At 40.4% G+C, this 9,799-nt stretch overlaps 1 protein-coding gene across 1 annotated transcript in view; it reads left to right on the top strand.

The window, feature by feature from the left end:
• Adamtsl1 (ADAMTS like 1) overlaps nt 1–9,799 on the top strand; it is a 915,031-nt gene that overhangs the window by 244,101 nt on the left and 661,131 nt on the right. Inside the window, exon 2 of the mRNA XM_051163985.1 lies at nt 8,631–8,750. Within this exon, the coding sequence (XP_051019942.1) occupies nt 8,631–8,750 (120 nt within the window). The remainder of the gene's footprint in view (nt 1–8,630; nt 8,751–9,799) is intronic.

Consider the following 9,799-nt stretch of genomic DNA (forward strand, 5'->3'; position numbering starts at 1 on the left):
TTAAAAATTACAAAATTCCATATATCTATTACCAGCCTACATCATATCATATACACACACCAACCTTTCTGTTTGACTATTGCTTAGGATAACTTCCTCGTCATAGTATATATCAGTCTAGGATAAAACCAAAGTAAATATTCCTTTAACTTGTGTTTCCTATACATAAAGGTTATTGTGCTAGGGAAGTGGAGTCTTTTCATTGACATTCTGGGGTAGGTCTTTAAATTCAGCTACATCTGGTCACCTTGCCTCCAACCATGTTACAGCTGTTCCTTTAAATGAGACCTGAACTAAGAAAGAACATCTGTAGCAAGAGTTATGAGGCCCAGCTGAACATTTTGGACCAGCATGTTCCATCTCACTTCTTTCAGCTCTAACATTTTAGCAATTATCTTTACAATCCTTAGAAATGGTAATTAAAGTTGGTCGAAGAACAAACAGAATACTCGAGATGTTTTTACGTTCCAAACACCAGGTATATAAATGTCAGTGGCTTAAATATTGTTACAAGAATGCTTTTATTAACTCCCCCTCTGACCTTCTTGGGGATCATATTCAGCCTCTCCTCCAGGGAGAGCAATGCTGCTAATCAGCTTGCATACTTGGCAGCCATTACAGTGTTAGGGATACCTGAAGCTACTGCACACATCATTCTCCCCTGCTTCAGATAGCCTGTTAGATGAGCAGGCATGGGTGGGTATATTGTCCCCACAGTCACTGTCTAAGAGTCTTTGTTCAGCCACAACAAGCAAAAATCTGTCCAAGGTTAAGCAGTGGCTTTCCAAGAGGACCCTTTCAGTATTGAAGGCACATCTTTAAGGGGCTCTGCCTCCTGTTCTCCATAGAAATGATTTGTTTACTACGAGTTGGCTAGAGGTTCCTGGGAGTTTGAGCCTATGCAGAATGGAGTTGCTGACTTCTGATGCTGAGATTGAACCTATCTGATTGGTGACAATGAGTTTGTAGACATGCACAGGGCTTACAACTTGGGAACTAGATTAACCTCTGAATTACTGTTCCTCCTTCATTTTAACCAGACAAGTTCTATACCAAAATCATAGGCACATGATGTTTCCTAGCATTTATAATTGAATAAGTACACACTAATTTCCACATTTCCTTACTCTTGAATATTCAAACCAGGAATGGAGTTACCTAGATTAATGGAACTATTCTTCATGGCATTTGAGCCATTAGAATAGTCCTAACAAACAAAGGGGCCGGGGGGCGGGGGAGAAGGACAGTGACAGGTAAAAAACCAGAGAAACTTATTAATGTGAAGTGGAATTTACTAAACCACTCATTTGTTACTACATGGTAGGATTTTAATTAAAAATATCAATATGTGTTACAATTTATAAATAGCTTTGTAGTTGATTTTTTAAAATAAATTTCATTTGAACCATTCTCATAGCAATATTATAACCCATTATCTCCATTTCCTTCAAACCAGATGTTTCTTATGCTTTCATGGTAGACCAGTATCTCTTACTTCTCCTGGTTCCTGATTCATTTGTCTTTAAAGACACACTGCAAATGGCGTGAGGTGGCAGAACTGAATTGGGCTCCCATAATTTCCTCCTAAGTAACAGTCATTCTCAAAGCTGGAACTGAGGATCATTTTGGCTCCAGGAATATTTTTGTTGAGTTATTTGTTCAATAAATAGTTCATTGTCCTTATTGTGCCAAGAGCTCAATCATTCCACTACCCACTAGTATTTAAATATAGGTACGTATTCAGATAATACAGTGGCCAGTTATTAAAGCTGTTCAAGTTATTATTCTAATCCACTGAGAATTTATAGCTTCACTATCTTAATTCTTAGTAAACTTTAAACCAAAATATGAGCATAAAACATAACTTTATAAAATCCTCTTGGAAGAAAAAATTTAATAGTTTTGTGGTTTTCAGTGCTATACTTTGTAAGTAAAGTTGAAAGCTGATCCTTCCCTGGGGATATAAGCTTGGCAACCTTTCAGTTTTCACAGAAAAACTACATGAGGAAAGAAGAACAATAAACTGATAATTTGAGGGCATGTTTGTATGTTTAAGCTTCAATTATTTCTGCAGCCTTTCCTCCCAGCCTACATGAGCACAGCAACCTCCCCCAGAATTATAAGAAAATTACAGCTGCATGAAAATTCCAGCTATATCCATCCAATTATTAGAGGAATTGTAGTTCTTCTTTATTGATGTAGATCCAAAAATGCAAACCAGTTGCTTTGGATATCAGCTTTCCAAATGCTATCCACAGGCCTTCTAGAAAACACTTTACAAGTAGGAAACTACAAAAGGGAGTACTCTTATCTTTCATCTTACCAAACACGTTAACTGTGAGCAGATGAGTCATAATCCTAATCTGTATTTCCTGAAGGCACTGAAAGCCAGGTCAGGTGGGAGGCTTCTTGGTGCCAATGTATGGTAGGAGCTAATGTGAAGGCAAAGACAAAAGCAAGTTTTAGAACTAGCTTTGAGCCTATGCTCTCTTCTCAAAGCTAGACACAAAAGATGGTTGTGTTAGTCAATGGCTTTTCTCTAGTTTCAAGCCACCTTCCTTTTCCTTTCCTGGGGTGGAGGGTAGAGAGTCATTTAAAGGAGTCCCCAGGTTCTTGTTTTTAACCTACGTCCATTTAAAAATATCTCTTGTGAGATTTATTGCCTTGTCCCATTAAAGAGACTATCCAGCACAATAATAAATTGCTTCCATGCCTTTCTGGATGTAAAAAGACTCTCTTTTGGAAGCTGCAAATTTTTCATTCCTGGATTCTTTAAGGTGTACCTTGGCAGCCCAACAGTCAGAAAGACAGAAGTCAATGACTGAAACAGGGAGGTAGGACAGCAGTAAGAGCGAGAATCCTCTTTATTGGGTACATGTGCTAGCGTGAACAATCTCCCTTCTATTACAGAATAGTCCTCGGGGCTCTAGAAATTCTATCAAAACAGATATGTGTTTCAGTCAGGATTCTGTCTTTCTCACAGGTGAGCTATGGGGCTTGTATCCAGCAATGATTTCAGTTTTATAAGACACCATCTCTAGTCCCTCATCCTGACGCAGCCATTGGTCATATAGACAATCCCTCTACACCTCACATTTCTGTTATCCCATCTTAAAAACTAACGTTACCCAAAACCTGAAGCTAATGAGTGATAATTTTGATTAATTCTGTTACACTTTAATTGCCTTATAACTACAAGTACTTCCTGACATATCAAATAAAGGAGCCACATTCCTCAAACCAAAGATTAGGAAAAATGGCCTCACCCTGGAATACAGGGTTTGTACATTTTCAGTTAGTTTTGGAGAAGTTAGTGTTTGGCTCAATAGTTACTTGAATTCAGGCTCTGCGAATCAGCAATCCAATTGTCCCTGGCCTCTGTCCTCAAGGAACCTGCAGACTATACCAAATTGTCCTCTGTGCTGACATAAGGCATTTCCATAGGCAGCCAGTCAAAGGAAGTCTAAAAGGCAAAGTCCAAATGGCTTGCGGTCTTCTCTGTAACACTTCCATCGGTTATGAATGAGCCACTGGCGATGGATCCATGGTGTGTGTGAAGGGTCAGTGTGGCTTTGTTTTTATGACTTTCACCCTCCATGCTTTGCTCTGGTTGCTCATTACTATTAATCACCATCCTGGCCTCCTGTGATGTCAGTAGCCCCAAAGCAGTCCCTCACCCAGTCTCGCCTGTGCAGTGTCCTCAGCTTTCCTTCCCAAGACGTTAGGCACTTCTCATCACACCTCTCATTGAACTCAAATGCTTGACATTCTTTAGTTTTCCCTTCTGTTTATCGTGCAGCTCTCTATTCCAATGCCTACATCCAGGAAGACAGGAAAGCCATAACTTGAAATACATCTTCTCAACTTAGTTGGTTGCCAATTCTTAGAATCTTTTCTTTCCTTACCAGATTCGCAGGTCTTTACAAGTTCACATCTGATAAGTTCCAAATATCTAAAACTACCTCCAGGCTTCCTTCCTGGCAGCCTCCAGAACACTCTTCCAACATACGAGTCCAAGCAAAATTCTCACTGCTTTACCCTTCCAGTGACGTATAATGTGACCAGGCCTCCTGTACAGATTCAGTTCCGCTGTTGCTCCCATGAACTCAGGTGTGTGCCTTTCAAACCTCATCGTGCCTCAGTTTACCCAGGCTGAAGCTTCTTCCTGCTCTAAGAATGTTTTCCCCCTCACATCCTTCCTCTTGACCAGTTGGTAAATTCCCACTATTCCATTAATTCTATTTTAAATCCCTGAGTAATTCCTCTTAGGTGAATTAGTCACTCCTGTACTGTGTTCTCATAACCTTCCATGCTCTTGCCTGCAAATTCTCATTGATATAGTCTCTAAAAATAATGGTGCAAAGCATTGCTTCTTGATCACTTAGAGATGTGAACTGATTTTGGGCAAGTCTTCCTGCAGGCATTCATTCTGGAAACCTATGCTAATGGAGGCTCTTTCACTGCCAACAAATTCATCCCAGTATTTCTCTGAAGCAGTGTATTTAAAATGAAACTAACTCCAAAAGAGCATAGAGGGAGGACTCTGGTGTGTGTGTGTGTGTGTGTGTGTGTGTGTGTGTGTGTGTGTGTGTGTGTGTGTTGGGGGCGTGCTGGGCTCAGTAGCTATTTTGCTTCCTCCTTAGCCATAAAAGGAGCTTGGAAATGTTATCCGAGTATATACTCACCATGATAAGAAGATGGTTGTTTTTAATGAGTAACTATTGATTTCTGCCAAATTTTGGTATACATTAGATTGGCTCTGTCATGAAAAAGAATGTGGACTCTGTTCTGTGGTCCCATAGGAAAGCCATTGACACTTAGGAATTGAGCAAGTGTGTATCCATAAAAACAAGCAGAAAGTTGAAGGAGTGACACCACCACTTCAGATGGAAAGCATTCTTAAAAATTAGCTTGAAATTGGTGTAAAAATGCGTATATTGTTATAACTTGATACCTCTCCTCTGTTCTATTCTACTATGTTTGCTTTAATATCCAAGGGCAATTATAATTATGAATAAAGACATAACAACTCAAACCCAGTAACATTAAAGAAAAAACATAGTTTTATAATTACATAATTAGAAATATTCAGGAGATGAAGTTAAATTGAAAAATAGGTACTATATATGTATATATAATAGGAATACATTGAAATTGTATATTCTTATCTATTCCTGGGGTTAAACTCAAGTTAGTGTTTTACAAAAATGATTCATGAGTTGAACACCGTGGCAGGAGTTATATGGCATGCTGGCTGACACTGAAGAAAAGCAAGCATGCAGAAAGTCTTTCTTTTACTAATTTATTTATGTGTCATGCATGTGCTTGAATGTGTCTATGTGTCCATGTGGATTCATTGCCCTCGGAGGTCAGGAGAAGCTGTCAGATCCTGGAGCTGGAATTACAGACAGTCATGAACCATACTGTGGGTCTGGGAACCAAACCTAGGTCCTCTGCAGGAGCAGTAAGTAAGTTTAATCTCTAAGCCATCTCTCCAGCCCTGTAGATATTACCTTAATCAATTGAACAAAGAAAAACCAGTTTTCCCTAGGTACAAATGTTTTCCCCAAGGACATGCACCAAGTTTACTAATTTTCTTTTAAAAACTGTAGCAATGAAGGGCTAGAATGTTTTAAATGATATGCCTAGAAATTCAAACTATTGGAGGTGGATTCAGGAGAACGAATCCACTAGGCGTAGCATTTAGGAATCCTCAGTGTGCTTTTATCCTTTTGAAAATACTCATTACAGCACATTTGTGTATGTTATGAAAGACATGTAGGTTATGTGTGCTATGTATGTCGTGTACGTCATGTTAAACTTTTCCAGAGTGAGTTAAACCAGCATTGCTCTCCCTTGCCTAGAATCTTCCTAGTCTGGAAACAACAGAGCCCCGAGTGGTCCTAAATGTCAGCTCTGTGACCCTGAGACTCAGCCCACGGGAAGGGAATGGAGAAAGCTTTAGGTCAAGGAAGTTGTACAATCAGGACAAGCTTTGAGGTGTATTTAAATACATATTCAGGGGAGGATTGAGTGATTGATCCCAATGAGAAGCTAATTAAGTCAAAGCGAATTTTTGATACAGCAGAAACGATTTAGTTGAGCTTGAAGGACACATTTTCATGAAAGACTTTTTGCAACCTCTGTCATTACTTGCTTAGTGTCACTTGGTAAATTGACACAGAGGAAGCAGGTAACTTTTCATTGTGCTCCTGCCTCTTGGTGCTTGTATTTCCTGGCACCAGCCATAACAAATTGCCACAAATGGAATGGCTTAACACGACACCAAAATATGATATCCTTCCTGAAAAATAGAAATCTGGCAAGGCATAGCTCAGTCCCCAGGTTCTCACTTGGTTTCAAATCAAGGTATTAGCCAAAAATAATTCTTCTGGGGCTTGGGCTCCTTTTTCAGGTTCCATAGTTCTAGGAAGTTACTTCATTTCAAAGTATTCCACGTGTTCCTCTATGTGCTCAAGCTGGCAATGGCAGGCTAAGTCCAGGTGACACGTTTAGTTACCTTCTTGTCATGTATTTAACTCCTCAACCAAGGCAGGCAACATTGAGAGCAAAACCCTGTTTTACTGCATCTTCAAAGTGCCCTTTTAAAGGTGTTTCAACTAAAATTATATGTAAAATCTTAAGCGTGCCCAGTGGTTTTCCTGTCTACCACTGTAATATTCAGAGCATATACTCTGTGACCTGGAGCCAAGCATGCTCAGAAATGAAGCCTACCAGCCACCTTTCCTTGTTTACTATAATCTTGAAGTGAGCATGCTCAGGAGTGTGCTGCTGAAACAGTGTGCTGAGGACTGTACTGCTTCCTATAGGGTTTTATCCTTTATGAATATTTATACCTAAATAAAATTAGACAGGTTTTGTTTCAAGATGGCTTTGCTTTGAAAGTAATCTCCTTATCTTCTGCAGGTTGTAAATAATTTCTTCATTTTTATTTTTGTGTATTTTATTTATTTATTTTTAGTTTCCTGAGACAGCGTTTCTCTGTGTAACAGACCTGACTGTCCTGTACTCACTTTGTAAACCATGCTGACCTCGAACTCATGAAGATCTACTTGCCTCTGCCTCCTGAGTGCTGGGATTAAAGGTGTGCAGTATTTTTTAATGTCTTAGTTACATTGGATTTTTGTTTATTTGTTTGTCTTTTGTACTTATCAAGGTATGAAGCCATTATATTCAAATATGTTACATCCAGCTGCCAATGTCCCCTGATTAAACTGGACTCTCCGAAAGACTTCAAGATACTACTTGTGTCAGTGTCATCTCTTTCGTATCCCTGATAACAAGTGCAAAGTCCTTTCTGTCATGTGAAACACCCTCTTCACAGTAGTGACCCCAGGGAGGGAAGGTGTTAGAAGTAATATACTGTCTACCATGACAAAACTGACCCAATTGTTCAACCACAGAAGCTATGGAAATTGTTCTCTGTCCCCACAGACATTGGGTTTAAAAAAAAAATCTTATTAATTATGAGATATTGTAGACATCCAACAAGTCATGAATTAGCACAAACTCTTACATGTTCATCATCAACTTCCATGTTATATAAAGGTGTAAAATTAAAATGGTTAGACGTTAGGAAAATGAAGACACTCGGATGGGTATGTGTATGTCCTTATTCAGTATTATAAAAAAAATACCATGGTGTTCAGATTTTCAGATTTGTCCTTATTCCTTCAGCAGAACATGATTTCATAACAGTGACCTATTTGTGGAGTAGTTATGGTATGCAGTGCACCGCACTAAACATTGGTGATATTTACATGGCCTGTTTTCTGGGCAATCTAAGCTGCTTTAAGCACAGAGCGACATTCCGAAGCCTGGGCAGAGTGGCCATTCCTTGACTTTATAGATGTTACCTAATCGCCCGTCACTCAGGAGGGGAAGGCTCCAGCAGCTCAGTGGCAAAGTGATGGAAGGAACAGAGGAGGGTTTTAGACTCAGGCCTGTATCTGAACGCGTGTTTCAACACTTACTCACTTGCCAAAGCCCTGAAACCTTTTGTGCCTCTGGTTCCTAATTTGTCAAGTGTGGCTGCTAAGAGAGACCTTGTGGGTCTGTGGTAAGATAAGGGGTAAAAGAAAACCTGCTACAGGATAAGCTCCAGCGAAGAGCTCCCCATCACCTCCTTCGGGAACAGCCAATGCATGACTGCTTCTCCAGCTCTGACAGAAAGTCATCTCTGGGCTCGGGCCAGGGCTCCTGGATCGCGTGGACATTTAACAGGAAACGGGGACCTTCCTCTGTGCTCAGATCCATGCTGTAGGAAAGGAGCCCTCAGGGTTAGTAGCCTCTTTCTACGTGGTGCCTATAGAAGGCCCAAAGGCACGAGGGCTTGGCCCTGACCTGTAATCTCTGGATTTCATGGACATGAGTAATCAGTTAGTTAAGAGCCTCTAACCTAGTAGGGAACTCTCCTGGCATCTGTCAGAGAGGCCACAGGCCAGGATGCTCTTGTGCCTCTCACATTAATATGTATTTGTGCACATTGTTTCTGATTGCTCTAATCAGGCTTGAAATGAATCCAAGAGGTTTTACAGCTAAGAGCCATTAATCCCCCTCTCCCTCGAGGCTCTGTCTGAAGGCTTAATTCAGCTACTTTCTCTCTCTAGGTATGTGGAGACCAAAGCCAAGGGGCTGTTTTCCTGAGGGAATTCACGCTGATTCGACGAGAGAGCCTTCATGAAGATTTCCTGTCTGACTTCTTGAATAGTCACAAAACTGAAGACCCGGTACAGTCCCTTCTACTTACTCTTTGAACCAAGGCAGTTAGTTTAGTGACTGATTCTGACCCATGGTGGCTGTTTCTAGCAAAACGAAGGCAAAACCTAAAGTGATATCTGCCTTTTTCATGAGACGAGGGAGAAGGCAAGGCAAAAGGCAGCATGTAGACTACACAGGGTAACTTTCGGATGCTTCTGGTTTGGCAAGTTTTAAACATTTTTCTTTAGTGCTGAGCTCTGTTTGGGGCAACATGTGAAGGATTCACTTGCAAAAATATCTCAAGTCTGAACACGCGACGGTAATAACTAAAATGAGTAACTAAAAGGGAGATTGTTTTATTGGTTGATGGGAACCCCACCATTCTCCACTCTTCGCCTCATTGCAGATTCTTCTACTTCGAAGTATTAGTGACATTTATTATATGAAATTTGCTTTTTTTTTTTTTTTTCTGGTAGGATTTTTGTTTTCCTTTGCATTTTGGTTTGAGGTTTGTTTGTTTGCTCTAGAAGGTTCAGCAAATGAGTTCTCAAATGGAAATCAGTGTTACTGATTGACAACATCAAGGTGGGGCCCTTCTCTTCTGGCGTTTGGATTCTGATGTGTGACTGGCTGGACCATGAGCTTTGGAGGTGTGACTATGGCTCTGGGTGGTAAGACCCTTTTCTTCAGGAGGCTGCCCCCAGCTAGAGGCTGCAGTCTTACAGACGAGTGGGTTTCTTATCCAACCGTCAAATAGCAGGATCACAGAAAAACAATACCCCAAAGCAAACACAAAGATGCCTTTATGCCTACTTCGTTTAGCCTGTTCTCTTACTACCCTCTCTCGGGGTATTTTCTACATATGTGTTAAGTCTTTCTCTTACATACATTAATTAAATTCCTTCCCTCTGCACTGATTCCCAAGCTACTATCTCCATTGCTTGTGTCATTTACTTATCCATGAGGGCATTTGTACCTCACTCAGTATGGACGATAAACATTTGTATACCTCTCCAGATACAATGGTGATGGTTCCCAGGGGTCCTATAAGTATTTCTCACATGTGTCATTTTTCACT

This window comes from Acomys russatus, chromosome 2 (genome assembly GCF_903995435.1).
Source record: "Acomys russatus chromosome 2, mAcoRus1.1, whole genome shotgun sequence".
NCBI lineage: Eukaryota > Metazoa > Chordata > Mammalia > Rodentia > Muridae > Acomys > Acomys russatus.